Source organism: Amphiura filiformis, chromosome 3, assembly GCF_039555335.1.
Source record: "Amphiura filiformis chromosome 3, Afil_fr2py, whole genome shotgun sequence".
NCBI lineage: Eukaryota > Metazoa > Echinodermata > Ophiuroidea > Amphilepidida > Amphiuridae > Amphiura > Amphiura filiformis.
In genome coordinates, this window is record NC_092630.1 from 77,368,515 (window position 1) to 77,387,109 (window position 18,595).

Below are 18,595 nucleotides of genomic sequence, written 5' to 3' on the forward strand. Positions count from 1 at the left end.
ACATCATTTACAACAGTTTTATAATACTGTAAATGCTTCTATTTATTTTCTCCGAGATGAACTTTACATGTTCCCATTAGTTACAATGATCATTTCTGACTGTATTTGGCCAACTTAATTCTATATCAAAAATATACTATAATATACAAGCTTTGCAATACTGCTTATAAAAATCTGGCAATTGCCAGAATTGCATGAAGCTATATTATTTGGATACAAATATTTACATCTATATTACATATATATTTTTTTGCAGACAACTAAAGATTGAAAACCTACATAATATGTTAATTGCATCAATATTAATTATCACACTGTACAATTCAGAAACTGAAATAATGTGCAACAAAAGGCTTTAAAAACAAGTGGATTAGTAATCAAGTAGATTAGTACATTACAGGATGCTTAATATAATGTCCTGCTGTATTTTCTAGTTCCGTATTTGCTAATTAGGTAAGAGTTGACCTCTAAATGACCTTTATCCTCATACACACAGACTTTGACATCCCCAATAAATATGTGAAGTCATACTCTACCTGTGATCCAATTTACAGACCTAAGGACCCAACTTATTTTCATGAGTCAGGGGTGTCTATTCTTCCATTATTCGCCCCCATGCATGATTTAGGGAAGAATTTTGTGTTTTGAAAAAGAAAAGACTGTATCATCTAGGAACAAATTTGAGGTTTGTAGCCGAAAGGGAAGACAGAATAGAACAACTCGCAATTATCTAACAGTTGTATAAGAAATGTTTCCAACTCTGACAAATACCGCCATTCAGTCAGGGAAGGAGGGCACAAATCACATGTACTATAGCAACAAGCATAAATTGTCCTTTATGGGCCCACTTCTGTGGGATTAAGTTGGGGAATATCTGGGGAAGGATGCGGCCACAGTGCGTTAGTGTGTGGGAATAATTTTGATTTTCTGAAAGAATAGACACCCCTGTAAGAATTTGTCTGTCCATCATAATCTTGATACAAATAAAATACTTCACAGCCCATGGTGGGTATAGTCACCTGCATTTAAATGCTTTCTTCCAACACCAACTGACATTCAATACATTACAATTTATAGCAAAGTTCAAGCCTTTTTTGGCAATTTACACAACATTACTGACTTTCTTAGCTGATCCCTACACATTTTTAAATGGCACAATATACAAGTACTGGTCAAATAATGTCAGTTATACTACTATCAGCTCGTAATAGGTGAGACTTATTCGGTTTTTGTTACTGCACAAGTCAATTAAGTCCCAACTTACGCCCGTGTAAACTCACAAAAGCGTGCATCAGTTACGTAATACGCAAAGCACAGTTCGTGTAGGTGCTGCGCCCAGCTGTTTGTGTGCCATTCTATATCAATTCACGATATGAGTACCGCCGATTACGAGCTGATCAGAGTATAGGCCTAACATGCACAGCCTCTCCTCTTATATCTATTATAATAGTTGACATACATTTGATTAAAGTTTTTACAGTGCTCAAGAATGTTCAAGAATATACATTTGACACATCCACTCACTAATGCTGCTGGAGACCATATCTTTACAAATAAATTTGATAATTCTTATTTACATGCCTTTATTTAAAGAAATTATAGTACCTTTTCCATTTCATCAATTTTGGCAATCATTAGCAAAGTACCCTTTCTATTTTCATATATTTTGGCAAGTATTTATTGGCAACTGAGATACCTTATTTACACTTATTGGTGACTTCATTTTTCATTGCGTTTTACATGACAACATTCCATTGTCACTATTGTAATCTTATGGTACAACTTTGCCAATACCAGGTAAGTGTGATCCCATCAAGCAAAATGATGACAATGTTGTGAAAAGTCCATTATCAGATTTTTGCATCATGATAAAGAGAAACAAAGTTAAAGTTTAAAACATTAGGTTTTTTAAACAATAAAGAGCATAAACATTTAAATCCAGTTCATAACTCAACTCCAAATTTGGAAACTTTATTTTCCTTAACTGGGTCACATATATACAATTCACCTATATTACTACTGCTTATTTCTTATTATTATTTATATCAGGCTTTTGAGCGATACAACAAAACTATATATTGTATAGTTTTTGCAAAATACCCGAATGAAATACAATATTGTTTTTAATATTGTATGCATAGCGAGTACGCCATCGCGCATCACCATGGTCACGGCACCTGACAGCACCAACACGCGTCACAATACAACAACACGGCCACCGTGCCGTACCAGCTCACAAGAGATTTTATAAACAAGTAAAACCACAAACTTAATTTGTGGCAATTCTGGATGATGAATAACCTAGGAAATATAATCCACATCTACAAATAAACCTGTTACCGAATTTGTCTTTGGGGAAAGGAAAGCGCATTAAACAAGAAGGTCAATACGCATTGGTTAGGCCCGGTGGCTAGGTAAGCTTAAATTATCATTTTTACCGCAGAGAGAATGCCTGATATAAATAATAATAATAATATTGAATGGCTTATTTCCGTGTGATACAAGAATATATTGCACTCGATAGAAAAATAATGCACTCGTCTTCGACTCGTGCAATATTTTTCTATCTCTCAAACTCAAAGCCATTCAATATTATATAATTATTACCGTGTATCCACTACGATAAAAATTGTTTATTCTCATTCCTATCGTTTATTCTCATTCTTAGACTTAGTCAGTTAAATATTATTTTAATAACTAAACACTGTTTTATTTAGCAAAAATTAAATTATCCTCATGATGAGAACTCCCCTTTTTCTGAAATGAATGGAACTTGTGTTTGCACGTACTGCGATTTCGTTATAAGCGTCTTCCATGACGACACGATTACTGATGTCAACCGTGTGATAGACGGCATGTAGAAACCTACATGTATCCACTGACTAAGAATGAACAATATACCACAGATGACTAAGAATGAACAATATATCACAGATGATAGTATTTCAAGCCTGTTTTGTTGTTTTTGAATCAAACAATCTCTTCACAATAGAAAAACTGATTTAATGGTAAAGACAGAGAAAGACTTACAACTTCTCTAGTGAGTGAATCAAAGGGACCATATCTTTGCCAAGCTCCGTGTAAGTTTTCTCTGTAGCTCCTTGCATCAAACCTGTTTTCATATTTGTTATCTTAGTTTATCATTGAAGATGCTAATATAAATCCTATGACTTATATTTAATGAAACAAATTTCTTAGTTTAGCCAAGAAGGAATTAAGTTCCCAACATTTTTCATGAAACCTAATTGGTGAGATGATAGTCATAATCTACAGATGGGGTACATTAATATACAAATCATCCTCCTTGTCAAATCTGGCAGCCTCATCATCACAGTTGAGAATATCATCAAGTTGTACTACTAGCTGACTGAAGGTTGGTCTATCTACTGGGGCAGGTAACCAACAGCTGTTCATTATGTCGTATCTACACAAGATGGAAAGAAAAGATGACGACAGTTTTATTTAAGGCAATCAAGCAGACTTTACATCGAATAATATAAATGAATATTTTCAGGAAATCCGGTCTTGTTGATCAACTGGAAGACCGGTGGATAACTATGATAGATTATTATATCCTGTAGGCAGTGGTGTAACCAGAGGTGGGGTGGGGATGGGGTGGAGCACTGAGAATACACCATCAAGAAAATATTTTCAGGTGAAATCAGGATGGAGAGTATGATATTTTATGTCTGGATTTTATGTGAAATCAGCCCTTTTTGGATCCTGTTTGCCCTCCAACCAGGATTTCTCAATTACCAGGTTTCTGCCACCTCAAAATGACCAATGCAGATATATCTCTGGATATGGTTGAAAACATGACCATCCAGAAAGTTATTTGGTTGTGTGGAAATAAACACATATCCACAAAGCCACATAAACTCATTTGGAGTCAAGAGGAGGAAAATCAATAGGAGAAAGGGAAAGAAGATGTATCCTGAAAAATCACAGGAATAGGCCTAAGTATTTATGGAATACGGAATAAATATATGGAACAGAAGAAGGAAACTGTTCTTGCTAACTGCTGCTGAATCTCACATGCTCTTCCCAAAAATGCATGAGTTAAATTGCAGTGCTCTATACCTTCAATTTAAACTCAAAATAACTGTCAATTTCGATTCATTCTGTGATTTTTAGAGCATAATCTACTTGGGTCTGTATGATAAGTTCATACATGGAGTCCAGGTTTGTTCAACGGTTTTATATCAATTTAAATGATATTGGATACATTATGAACTTGTTACATATTTGTGATACAAGTCAATCTACTCACACATTATCAGGACAATGAGGTGGTTGAGGTAACCGTCGTCCACGTTGCAAGAATGATGACAGATCACAGTTGTCTACAGAGGGGTAAGGAGTTACACCCCTTGTCATCAGCTCCCACACCACTATACCATAAGACCACTGGATGAAAGAAATTATTAAGTCATTATCATACTTTGAAAAATAGCACATCATCACAGTATAAAACAATATTCTTTAATGCCCGCATCAAGAACTCCCACATTAAGACACAAAAAGACCACTTAAAACAATGTGTCACAAACACTACATTATAGCTGAGATTAGTGTCAGATTATAGGGATCACTGCCCTTAGTATGCAAGGGAGGGGGTAAGTATTCTCCAGGTGACATTACTATAACTCCAACATTAGTATAATCAGGTCCGTCGGAGTCTGTGCAGATTGTGCCGTACGCTGCACCACTTGTCAGAAAAGGGGAAAAAAGTTTGTTTTTTAAATTAAAAATACATATTCTCTTTTACTATCTTTTACCACTGGCTATGGTCTAGCTGTTATATGTTTAAACCCAAACCATAAATACAGCTATCCTATAACCTACCACATCAGTTTTTGCATTATATATGCTTCTCTCCAAGCATTCCAGGGCCATCCATCTTACAGGCAGCTTGGCTGTCTTATCTTTAGCACTGTAATAGTCACGCTCATAGATATCTCTTGACAGTCCAAAATCTGCAACCTTGACCACAAACTCTTCATCCAGCATACAATTACGTGCTGCCAGATCACGGTGGACAAATTTAAGACTTGCTAGGTATGCCATGCCATCTGCAACGCAACGGCTAAATTGAAGAAGTTGTCGGGCTGTCAATTCCTGAAATATAAACACAATATTTTAATTATTAAATAACATGCAATGTTCAATTGACTTCCTCTGGACAGTAACATACACATGTGATCAAAGGTGGTGTGTCACTTAACGCTCCCAAATACAGGGTTCTCATAAACTTACAATTTGTCAAATTCCATGTCTTTGCCATCACAAAAATTCCAGACTGACATATACACCACTGCACTGCAAATCAGCCTCCCTTGACCAGCCAAACTTGCTTCACACTTTTATGTTTGACTCTGCTCTGTTTCTCCTTATCCCTCACATTTACAATTTGAATTCTCATTTTCTCCTGGGAAATTTCTATGGCTTTTCCATGATTTTAACAGTTATTATAATAACAAATTCCACGAGTTTTCCAAAATTTATGCCAATTTGTAAAATTCCAAGACTTTTCCAGCCGTAATAAAGCACCCTGCAAATAATATACAGAAATAATTTGAAACCTGTATGGATTTACAAGATATTAATAACTTACATTTAGTGGATTTCTGATATAAGTCAGTAGATCTCCATGTTTCATAAATGGCAACACTACAAGTGGTATTCTAGCATCTTTGATACACACTCCAATTAATTTCAATACATTGTCATGTTTGAAATCTTTCATCATGATTCCTTCTTTCAAGAAGTTGGAGATGTCACTTGTAGCACCGTGTAGAAGACTCTTGACAGCAACATGAAGCTCCTCGCCATCCTGTACAATTGTGCCTTCATAGACACAACCAAAGTGACCTGTGATGAGAACAGACAGACTTTGTAACTGCTAGAGATAATAATAATAGTGTACATTTATAGAGCAAATTTGCTGGAAAGCATTCATGGTGCTACTGCTTGCTTATTGAGTAGACATCAGTATTTCATCACATCATCCATGTTTGCTGCCAACAGGCATAGAACATGTTGTACTTTAAGATTGTGAATATTCAAACAACATTGAAGATGTACCTTGATTACTTAATGGCTGACTATGCTCTTCATGACTACCTGAATACACACCCTCATACCAATGGCAGGTAACTATTCTTTGTTTACCTTGTAACAGATAAGACCCATAATATTACAAATTGATATGAAATGGTGTGCATAAGTGCGCTCACCACTTGTGGTGCAGTGCCACATTCCAAACGGCACACAGCTGCTAGTAAAGGGAAAAAAGATGTTTTTGTACTTTACTCAAGAGATCATGTCTAAGGAGAACAAACCTAAGCCATATAAAAAGGCTAAAATCCAAGAGCTTATTTGCCCATGGACCCCACCAGAGGCCCTAAAGCAAGCCCATGAACCCCTCCTGTTAGTCAATCTCCTTAGCTCTCATGCATATAGTGGCGCTTTAGAATTCTCTACATTTAAAAGTGGCACTTTTTAGGACACACGCTTTTATGACTTTATGGGTTGGAACTTTATTGATGCACATAGTAACAAAGTATATCAAGTGGATAAAAGTTCATGTCACATCAGTGTAAAATGGTCTGGTGGATAATTGTTCAAATTTACATTTAAAACCTGATGAGCATATCAAAAGAATCATTTCTATTGTATAGGCATATCAGGAGAGTTGCATCTCTTGGGTTAATCATTATTTCTCTGGTGGCTGGGTACCATACCTTGTCCAATGGTTGATCCGAGATGCAAATTGGTCTCATTGACTAGGACTTCACTAACTTGTGCTGCCAATTCATTAGGTATCTGCTGCAGTAACGGTCTGCTTTCTTCAACTTGTGATTCTGAACTTGGATTCCTGTCATAAGCTGAGGGTTACATTTCATATGAAAACAATAACTATATAGATCTCAATGGCTGATCAGTTAGGGACACATTTCACAGTTAGGTCTAACTGATTGAAACATGTATGAAATGGCTAATCATATGCCTCATATCTGCAACATTTGTTATTTATGGAAGATATAAGATGCATGGAATTTTGTGGAGACAAAAAATATGATTCTCTTTTATTAGAAACCAATTTCTTGACTACAGACACTAACATTGATGTCTGGAAAAGACCATTTGCCCATTCCTTTAATTTATATTTTTATTTTAGATGTGTATCATATGCAAATATGTACAGTTGCTAAAGAAGTTTGACGCAAGAAGAGCGGATCCATTCAGAACTACCCCATGTGTAAAGCTACGGTAAATCCACCATAATTGGTTTGCCATGCTTGGACACCAAAATTGAATTGTAAGTTGCGCATTACAAAGTTTTCACATGTAGCATGTGTTATCGACACCATGCGTCACATAGAATACAAACAAGCATACACTCTAAATTGAAGATTGCCAGGTGCATGGCCAAATAATCTGGAGGTAAACTATTTTGTCTTGTCATGCACACACAGTGTTGCCTGTTCTCTTCGGGTCTAATATCATTGGAATGCAATGAAAATTAGTGTTTTGAACAGGTTTTTCATGCAAACACTTAAAAAAACCAACTAGACCATAATGAGTTCAACAATTTTTGTCATAAAGGAAGTAAAAATCACAATGAAATTGCACACGTGTGTTGCAGGACAAATTTCTACGTCTATAATTTTGCATGCACATAATTATTTCTAATTTACAATATTTTGAACAATCTACAATTATAAGCACTGGCTGTAAATGTATGCTAATTAGCTACTAAAAGGTTTGGCAAAAACAGAAAAAGTTAATTTTAAATAATTTTATAAATGGCAAAGCATGCAGTCATATTCAATACACATCAGGAGCTTGCAGAGGTTTTGACTAAAAATTTATCTTTTGGGTTACACAAAGGATGTAAAGATGTATTAATAGCATTTTAAATCTAATGCATGATAAACAGACACAAATTTATTTCCTTAAACAAGTAAATCAGTTTTGTTAAGAAAATGATTATATGTACACATAATTTCTAAGCTGAATTTGTTAACAAAATGATTATATGTGCACATAATATCTAAGCTGAATTTATATTTGATTCCATTTTTGTCCATGTGTTTCATGTATATACTTTACTTTTCCTGGAGTATGGAGCAGAAAGAACGATAACTATAAAGAAATGAAGTGATGTTGAATCAACATGTGTAATTGTGCAGTTTGAAAACATCTGTTGTGTTTGAAAGTACAAAGATCCAAACTTGATTGCTTTTGAAAACTGACCAACTGCTGACATTGTATTCAGTACTCAATTGCTTTTTGAAAAGTGACTTGCTGCTTGTGCAATATGCAATCAGTATAAATTCAGCTTACTTTTTCTAGTCTATTGTGCAACATCTAATTGGTTAATGGTGAATGGTGATATACAGGCGGAGTCAAAAAGAAGTAAACTCATGTTTGAGGGGCTGTAACTAGAGATCTGCAATCTGCTATACATGAAAATATCATTAGAAAGAGCAAACTCTACTGCGTCTAAATGAAAAAAAGAATTGTTGCAATTGCTCACAGCAAACTAAAGTTATACTTATTTGAATACAACCACCCATATTTGTAGCTGCACACGGCTGGTTGATTTTCATCTATTTCAATTTCAGCGAATCAGCAAAGTGCTAACAGGATTTATTGTTGAAATGACAACATTTGCTTTTAATTAATATTCAACAAACAGGATTTAAGTCCATGATGGTACTGTAATTTGTAGGGATACCAATTCAAGTCTTTACCAACGATCTGGCAGAAGCCTGATTGAGGAATGTTGGGTAAAGGATTGCGTCTTGAGCTGATCTTTGGGTCTTGCTGTAACGCAAGTCTAACTCCAGCAATGTTCACTTGTGATCTAGCAGTTCGTGGTCTGCCTGAAGCTTCCGGCTGTCTGTTCCTTAGTGTCCCATGCACATTGAGATTGTTCACATTCTTATATAATGCTCCCTTACATGGAATCCGATTAGCTGTGGGAAATTGGAGACGAAAAAGACACTGAACTTCAGTGGGTCTCTTAGTTTCATAATAGTTCGTCAACAGAAACGTGCGCTCCCGTGCGGTAAATTGTGGTGCCATGTTGTCATTTGGCCCGTTTCATTATAATGTAGTGCAATGAGGTAAACTTCATATTGAAAAAAACCTTTAACATGAGGGAATTATTGATCGAAACCACACCTGCCTCGTAACTTTATTTGAATATCGCGCCTTACCAATCAATATAATAGGTACTTGGGAAGTAAAACCGTGTGCAGCTACGAAAATGGGTGGTTGTATTCAAATGAGTATAACTTGAGTTTGCCGTGAGCAATTGCAACAATTTGCTCTGTCCAATGATATTTTCATTTTTCTCAGATTCCTTAAAGATCTCTAGTTACAGCCCCTCAAACATGAGTTTACTTCTTTTTGACTCAGCCTGTAGATGGTGGTATTATAAATGAGTAACTGGTGAAATCCATACCTGCCAACATACCCACTCTACAATATTGAACCAAAGGATTTTCCAGATGTGCATTGGTACATATACAATATACATTCATAATCAACAGTCATAGGTTGGGGCATTAAATGGTACAGGGGTGGTTCTTGTCAAGTATAACTTAATCCACCACAATTGGTATGTTGGCATACTTGAGGGAAGCTTTATTGATATTACTAGGTTTTCACAAATACTGTAGGTGACTGTCCATATTTTTATTTTGGAGAACTAAAAAATAAGGAATGTTGGTAGGTATGGCAATCTAATCTTGGATCTCTTTGCAAATGGTTTAAATGTACAAATAGCTATTTTTAATAAATGAAAAAACAAAATACAAAAAGACAAAGCATACTACTGTAATGCTGTAGGGGTTGTCAGTAGGTGATCCATGCAGTGAGCTTCTAGCAGGTTTCATTCGACATGCAGCAAAAACAATAGAAACGTGACTCACTGTTTCTTAAACCTCGAGGAACCACCCGGCCTCACCTGAGAACTGTGAGCCGGAATGTGAGCCCTGCAAGGAGATCTGATGCTGATACAACACCGCTTGTTCAGTTGTCATTGTTCCATCAGTTGAACTACCCCGATGTTTCCGTCTTTGCAACACTACACTTATCAGTAGTATTACCACTAAGACAGTAATGGCTAGAAAGACTAAGGCAATAACTAAGGCTGTTACATTGAGGGCTTGAGTAGAAGGAATGTAGTGAACTCGTCCAATCTCCTCCATCAAGTTGCCAATTGTTACCTGAGAGTGATGTGCAGAGTGAAACAAGATTATTGTGTATGTGAACTAAATGCATGGGAACAGAGTAATATATAGGCCTATAAACAGTGTTCAAGGTAACAGTGCAAAAGTTAAGTTAAAGAGAAAGAAAACAGGTGTCAAAATGTCTTATACAGACAGACTTTCAAAATCATTTGACATGTATAGTGACAAGGAGAGCATAGATACAGAATTTGTCCACATTTCATCGTCATAATCATTTACTCGATGGAACATGATGTTGCCCTCAGACTGCTCCACGGTCAATGACAACATATTTTCTATGGGACTGCTAACAGTTGTTCATTTATTACAATTGTGTCATAATCAGGAACTTAACAATGACAACACATTTCTTGTGTGACCCAGATCATAAGAAAAGATCTTTTACCATTAATACAGAGTAAGTCAGGTGCATCGTGATGTGTAAGTAATTTACAACATACAGAGAGGAAGAGGGCAACAACAACAATTTGTACACTAATCTATAAACTGTGATCAATGTAGATTTCTCAAGATAGGTGTGCGTGGAGCAGATATTTTAGTTAAAAGACACCAAGTGCAAAGAGGCATTTTGAATTTGTCAAAGACACAATCAAAGGAAGGAGTCTAATGTCGACAATATATTCCATTTGAAGTTTTACATCAATTATTAGCCTTCATAAATGCTACGTTTTGATGGAAACACAGTAACTTCTAGTTACCAAATCATTGGAATTTATCTGTTGCTGAAAACAATATGAAACAAAAGAATCTGAGCACCGATATTTAGCGACATAAACCTCACCCCCCTTGATTGCATCACATATATAAAAGGAAAATAGAAGTATATAACAATGTTCACAATGACGCTGTATGACACAATTATGTATTATGACATTTACATGTAGTGCAACAGAATTGCTATTTTTTCAATGAAAATTGCAAACTTTTTGCCATTCTCAAAGAAATATTGCATACTTTTTTGAACAAATTGGGTCATTTTGAGAAAAAAAACTTCATATGACACACATAAATTATAGAGCAACTGAACACTGGCTGCAAATGAGTGATCGATTTGTACTGTGAAATGATGATTCAGAAATTATATTTGAGCCGTTTTTGATCAATGTAGAATGAAACTAAGTATTCATACAACCATTTTTTTTCCTTTTTACATTTATCACATAATCTACACATAATGCATCAAATATGTTAATTCTAAGAAATTAAGTCAACCAAATTCAATTGAATAGTTTCTGAAGACAGAGAAACTCACCATAACTATGAAACCAGCTGCATTCTCTATAGCTGTGTATTCCAAAGATGGGAGTTTGCAGTGTACACTGTCAGCTGTAAGCTTAGTGATTTTACACTCTTTGTCTCTTACCATCACAACTATTTCGCTTGCATTGCTTGCTGTGTCCAAGTTAGATCCCTGAAAAGATTAATGATTAAAAACAAAGACATATTATTATTTTCTTTGAACAATAATTCACATTTTCCACCAAAGATAATAGTACAAAGTCATACTTCTGAACTGAATAAATTTGTTAAGCAGGTGCACAAGATCTGAATGGTCTAGAAATGGAACAAGAGGTACCACACCATGCAAAATGAGAAGAACAATGGAGTGGTTGACTTTAATATCAGTAAAATAAACAAGTGCATAGTTGTAGACCTGAATTTTGGAAAGAAATTTGTGAAGAAAATCTCTGTACAGCTCTAAATGGCATTGCACATTGATTGTTGACTATATTTGAGAGTCTTGTTCAGTTCTTATAGTTATTTGAAAATGGTAAGACTGTTGATTTTACTGAAAAAAATATAATATAAACAACCCATGAACAACTTGTTCATGATTAGATTTGTTTCATTAGCTAAATAAAATACTAAAAAATGTTAACTGAGGTATTTATTTACCCTTTGCATGGTCATCTCAAAGCAAAGTTCTATCTCATTTAACACTTTTTAGTATTTTATTTAGCTAATGAAACAAATCTAATCATGAACAAGTTGTTCATGGGTTGTTTTTGCGTAGTACTTTAACAGAGGAAAGCACATTATCATACCATAATGATCAATTGTCCAGATACTTCTTCATTATCTGGCAATGTGTTGAATGATGGATCAGCATAGTACATTATATTTGGTCCAATCTCTTGAGGTGTATCATACCACCCATCAAAGACCAATGAAACAGAGGCTGTGATTGGCTCTCCAGATGAAACTTGGACCGTTTGTGCAGCAATGTTTGGTGAAGGGCAGACCATGACAACACCAGGAGGATCCGCTTGATTACATATCTTTAAAGAAGACAAAAGTACAATATTATTAAAGGTGTGCAATAAAATAGTCTTGTCAATGAAAAACTGTTTAAATCTGTGTAGGTTTCATTCATATTATCTGCATATGACATCATATGTTCATATATGAAGTGTCACGGTGTAACCCATCAAATAGCTTTATTTATTTTGTCACATTATCTCCATTATATTTCAGCTTTAACAGATACCCTTCCTTGTCATCATCACTAACAATCCAAGTTAAATTCTTGACTAACCTCTTCAACATCTTGTACTTGCTGATTGACCTCAAAGGTTACTACAACCCTGGCTTGCTCCACCACATGCAAGTTGGCACCATTCACTACTAACAATCGTCCACCACTGAATTGACAGAAAGAACAGCAGATAAGAGTAAGACTATATCACCTTGGTTTACACAGTCAAGCATTGCTAAATTCCTTAAATTGAGTCAGAGGAATCTGGAATTCTTCATACATGGATACGGTTAAAAGAACACAAATGGCCAGAAAATCTGGTTTAACTGATCAAAATGAACCATCATTACCAAAGTCATACAGAAGCATCATTAAATCTATTCAGATTTGCTATGAAATTGAAGTGTAATAACAGGCAACCTGAAGTAATAAGGTGCATTTTCTGAACAATATTATTTACAAATTTTATAAATTGAATGACAAACTGAAGCGATTTTAGTGAAAGCTTTGGAATATTTCTGATTGAGGAAAGATGACAAAGAATATGTTCCTGCAGCTTTGACTAATCGTTGACATGCTGCAAAACCCTTTTTTATGAATACTACATATTTAAGAAATGAGTGCAGAAACATATCAAATAATTTTAAAATACATCCCATTTGTTTCATATAATATGCTCACCTTTGATAGCTGCTAGCTGGTGTGTAAGCCTTTATGGTAGGTGGTGGCATGTAACTGAATTGCTGAGTACTAGTGAAAACCTTGTCATCGATAGCTAACTCTATGATTCCACTGCTTACATCTCCACTTTCTGATGTTGTACATACAAGGGCTGTATTGTTTGAACTGTAATAGGAATCAAGATATCTAAATTATATGTTGAATATTTAAATCTGTGCCAATGACATTATCAGCCAATTATAGGCATTTGTGACTTTGTCTTGACCCAAAGGCTGACAGTAAATGTGTTCACTTGATCTTTATCTTCAAATCTGTTTCAGGTATGCTTATCAGCTTTTAACCTGGCTTGAGCAGTTTGTTTGTTTGGTCCCATGAAGACCCAAATGTGGCTCCACAGGAAGTGACCATTTAAGCAAACATATTCTTACCTCTGAATACTGCATGGTAAACCAGCAACTGTCACTGATTTAGTATTTCCAGAATTGAGTCCCATTCCATATATGGTAAGGTTTGTACCTCCTTTTACATGACCAAAGGCAGGCCTAAAACTTTCAATGTTTGGTTCCTGTTACAATAATTAATAAATATAATATACATAAACAGTGTGTCAACTTGATGAGGAGTGTGTGGGGTATCACAAAGGCTATATTCATAATTTGCATAATTATCACAACTCCAAGAAGGCCAAATCATGTTCTCTCCATTTCATTAGGTAAGAGCCTTATAGCTTACTGACAGACTATTTTTCCATTTCTACCCCTTGCAAATAATATATGTCTGGGTAAACAGCCTGGAGAGAACCATGCATCACTAAGAAATCTGCTGTCATGTAAACATTAGTGATGTTGAGAATAATTCAACATTATACTTCAACACTACTTGTTTATTTCACTTACCGGGAGCGCTTTTGAGGAACTTCCTTGTCGTCAGCTGATGTTTTTAGCTCTGATGTTTTTCTTGGAAACGGCTAGAGACCAACCTGATCAGAACCATCTACATGTAGTGTGACATCATCTGATCGGGTTGGTCTCTAAGCGAAACTAACAAGTAGGCTATAGTGTTGAAGTCTAATTTTAAATCATTCTCATTTTATTACCACTACGTATAAATCTGCTTAGCTCATTTTATCCCTTAATGTATGAATAATTTTGTGTGTGTCTTGTTTCACTTGAGTACAACAGACCGGGACAACAGATGTGTTAGTAAGCTCAGCTTAGATTATCTCTTGTTTTGAAGCTTGTACATGGCTTGGTTGCATAACTGTTGTCAGTGGCATACCCAGAAGGTAGCTATGTGGGCTTCAGCCCCATGGGTTTCTGAACAATAATGCAAAATATCAGTGGCTTCCCCCAGAGGTGGCTTTGTAGGCTTCAGCCCACATGGGTTTCATAACAATAATGCAAAATTAAAATCTTTCTGGGCACAAGTTATAAGATGACATTCTCTAACTAATTAAATACATGGATGCAGCCACCCCTGCACACCAATGACACTTTACCTACACTTCAACCCAAGATACTCATCTTTGCTTCAACCACACACCTTTCTATCACACTTTGATTTGGTAAAAGTTGAGTAGAATCAAACTATCTTTCAGTATTCTTGCACAATACAGAAGTAAAAGTTCTGCAAACATGTGATCAATTGCTTATTTATGTGCATCCTATTGTTGCTTTCTATTCCTATTGTTGGTTTCTATTGGTAAAGCCATGTGAAGAAACAACATGAAATTAAAAAAGTCCCACACTAGCTGTCACACATTGGTGAGGCCTACTTATTCAAACAATACCATTCTATCATAAAATATCCTTCATCAAGTATTAGCTGAGCATTTGCAATATCAAGAGACAGTTACTCGGTACAGTTTGTTGCTTGTTCTACACCCAATCTGAAGATTGGATAGCAATATTGCATCAAATATGAAACTCTGAAGCAATGATATCATGGTTATTTGGGGTTTTTTTCTTCAAATGAATAAAACTTCATTATTTGGGTCATTTTAGCATTAATTTCCACATTATTAAAATTTAAACAAATATTTGTGTATACTTACCAGAAAGGAGAATGTAAAATGTGAATATGTGCCATTGACTTTGTATACAGGGTCTACGCTGACTGCCTCTACATGTGCTATTACTGGACCAACTTGATGACTGGACACTGGTGCAACTCTACATATTATCCTACAATAAGGAAACAGATTCATTATTTGTAAACAAAATATGGGAGGAGCAACAAATTATTCATGACGATGCGTGAGATTTTACTCATTTTCCAGCTTTTTGCGTGAGATTTACTACTTAGGCGTGAGATTATACTACCTTGGCGTGAGACCGTGAGAAAGTGACCCAATGCGTGAGACTCACAGCCAATGCGTGAGAGTTGACAGCCCTGGACAAAACTGTATAGAATTCATAGTGAGCTTACTGAGCTCTATTTATTTTATGGTTTAAGTTGACATGCCCTAACATATCAAACAATATTGTGATATGTCTTATTAGATTGATATAAAAGCACATCATTCATCAATTGAATCTAGAAGGTTAGTCATTAATCAACAAACTAAGGACAGCATTCACGCAGTGCAATGCAAGGATTTTGAAAGGCGAAATTCTTGCAGTAATTTAGACTGTAGTTGAGTTTTTATCCAACCACCAAATCAAGTAGCTGACATTTAATAGTATGATCATTATTTATTTTTGACCAAAAAACTGACCAAGACTTGAACCAAGTAGCTCTGGGAATCTAAATCTGTGCTCTTGGGTCTACGTAGTGTACGTATTAGGCTTCAACAACAACATTGCTCCTCAGTTGGTGTGGGTCATAGATCCAAGCCGTCTCAAGTTCAAATGATGTCCTGGGATGATGCCAATGTAATTTAAATCACTGTACCCAATTATTGCTAAGCATGCATATGCAGACTCAGGACCATGCACACAAATTCATCCACACACCCGCCCACAACCACCAAACAAAATTCAGTTCAAGGTGAAACTGTACAAAACCAGTTGGGCAAAAAGGTCAGGCTCTTAATATCACATAAAAGGGGTTTTTTTAAATAGGCAAACAAATAAAAAATAATAAAGCAAAGCAACATCTGTATTAATGTAACATAATTTAGAAAAGGACTACATTTGATCAACTGGGTTTTTTATCTTCAAAAGTTATGCACAATTTCACCATGCAAACTGAAACCAAAATGTGTGAAAACATGCAGACACTACCCATATAAAAACAAACCAAGATTTCATAATGCAACTAGCAAATGCATGTAAACAGGAAGTCCATGCAGCTATCAAACTTTTAACCAACTGACCTCTAGTACTGGGAATTTGTAATGGCCACTTTTGTCAGATAATTGCCAGTATAACATTAACAGAATGATTCTAACTACATTTTCCTGAAGATAAACATAGCATTCAGTCAGCGCATGAGCACTGTTAGTGACATTTTGGGCGAAACTGAGTTGTAAATGGATTATGAAAACATAACAATAAATAAGTAAACAAATTGAAACACAAAAAATGCCTCTCTTGCAAAATGACAAAAATGCAGGTACAACATTCTTGCACTCTGACAAGACAATATAGAATCAAACAAGATAAACAATTAAGTCATAATTCCATTTACCGGGATGTGACTTACCAACTGTAATTCTTGCTGGGAAGCTTGTAAAACAAGAAAACTCAACTTTATTTCCTGTTCTAATGATTTGGTACAATATTACAAATTTCAAAACAGACACAAAATTGTGTACATAACATCATTGATTTGAAAAATATCTGAAGTTGTTCATTGCAAACTGTAATACATTCTAACTTCTTCCATTCCCAAAAAGGGACGCATGACCTAGGGCTGTTTGCACTCAAATATTGAGACAAATAAAGCTGACACACAAGAAGAATAGCATGGTTCTATAAAGGAGATCCCAAGACATGATATAACTTAGGATGTCACCAGCATTGATTTTCTTTGGAAGGGGAAAATGCCCAAAACCTTTGTTTTGATATATTATTGGCTCATTTCTTTATAATATAAATGCATTAATATTAAGAAAAAAAGCTAAAACTGGATAAATATGGCTCTTCTTATCTCACTTGCCTTGATGACCAATGATCTGATTTCAGAATTTTAAAAAAAATCATCAAATGACAACCTAGCTGCTTTCTTGTATGCTGTACATACAGAATGAAGCTGTGTGATCTACCTTCAACTGTACAGGTAATACAGAATATAACTCATTTACTGTGATCTAGCTTAGACTGTACAGGTAATACAGAATAAAGCTGTGTGATCTAACAACAACTGTAGGGGTAATACAGAGTAAAGCTGTGTGATCTACCATCGACTGTACAGGTTATAAACATCGACTGTACAGGTAACACAGAACATAGCTATGTGATCTACCATTGACTGTACAGGTAATACAGAGTAAAGCTGTGTGATCTACCATCAACTGTACAGGTAATACAGAATAAAGCTGTGTGATCTAACAACAACTGTACAGGTAATACAGAACAAAGCTGTGTGATCTACCACCAACCGTACAGGTAATACAGAACAAAGCTATGTGATCTACCATCGACTGTACAGGTAATACAGAATAAAACTGTGATCTACCATTGATTGTACAGGTAATACAGAATAAAGCTGTGTGATCTAACAACAACTATACAGGTAATACAGAACAAAGCTGTGTGATCTACCACCAACTGTACAGGTAATACAGTAAAGCATATGATCTACCATCAAGTGTACAGGTAATACAGAACAAAGCTGTGTGATCTACCATCGACTGTACAGGTAACACAGAACAAAGCTTGTGATCTACCAACAACTGTACAGGTAATACAGAACAAAGCTTGTGATCTACCAACAACTGTACAGGTAGTACAGAACAAAGCTTGTGATCTACCAACAACTGTAAATGTAATACAGAACAAAGCTTGTGATCTCTATTGACTGTACAGATAATACAGAACAAAGCTGTGTGATCTACCAATAACTGCAAAGGTATCTTTACACATGTGTGCATCTTGAAGATGCACTCAGTGAAATGCACCTTGACGTCACTGACCGCAAGAGATAACGATGTATAGAATAATAATTATAAGACGACCTGAAATTAATACGTAATCATAAGTATAGAATATATGTGAATGTATTAAGAAAA

At 35.5% G+C, this 18,595-nt stretch overlaps 1 protein-coding gene and 1 long non-coding RNA gene across 2 annotated transcripts in view; both read right to left on the bottom strand.

The window, feature by feature from the left end:
- Window positions 1-962: 962 nt before the first annotated feature.
- LOC140149173 (uncharacterized) lies at window positions 963-2,564 on the bottom strand. The gene is made up of 2 exons (XR_011858559.1): window positions 2,009-2,564; window positions 963-1,696 (listed from the first exon to the last, which is right to left on the bottom strand). It is a non-coding gene; the product is annotated as an uncharacterized lncRNA (long non-coding RNA).
- A 9-nt stretch (window positions 2,565-2,573) lies between these two features.
- LOC140149172 (hepatocyte growth factor receptor-like) overlaps window positions 2,574-18,595 on the bottom strand; it is a 33,408-nt gene continuing 17,386 nt past the window's right edge. Inside the window, exons 8-19 of the mRNA XM_072171368.1 lie at window positions 15,476-15,605; window positions 13,851-13,987; window positions 13,423-13,587; window positions 12,802-12,907; window positions 12,311-12,544; window positions 11,518-11,676; window positions 9,980-10,241; window positions 6,744-6,887; window positions 5,615-5,871; window positions 4,846-5,118; window positions 4,271-4,407; window positions 2,574-3,424 (exon numbers count right to left, since the gene is read on the bottom strand). Of these exons, the coding sequence (XP_072027469.1) occupies window positions 3,268-3,424; window positions 4,271-4,407; window positions 4,846-5,118; window positions 5,615-5,871; window positions 6,744-6,887; window positions 9,980-10,241; window positions 11,518-11,676; window positions 12,311-12,544; window positions 12,802-12,907; window positions 13,423-13,587; window positions 13,851-13,987; window positions 15,476-15,605 (2,161 nt within the window). The 3' untranslated portion in view covers window positions 2,574-3,267. The remainder of the gene's footprint in view (window positions 3,425-4,270; window positions 4,408-4,845; window positions 5,119-5,614; window positions 5,872-6,743; window positions 6,888-9,979; window positions 10,242-11,517; window positions 11,677-12,310; window positions 12,545-12,801; window positions 12,908-13,422; window positions 13,588-13,850; window positions 13,988-15,475; window positions 15,606-18,595) is intronic.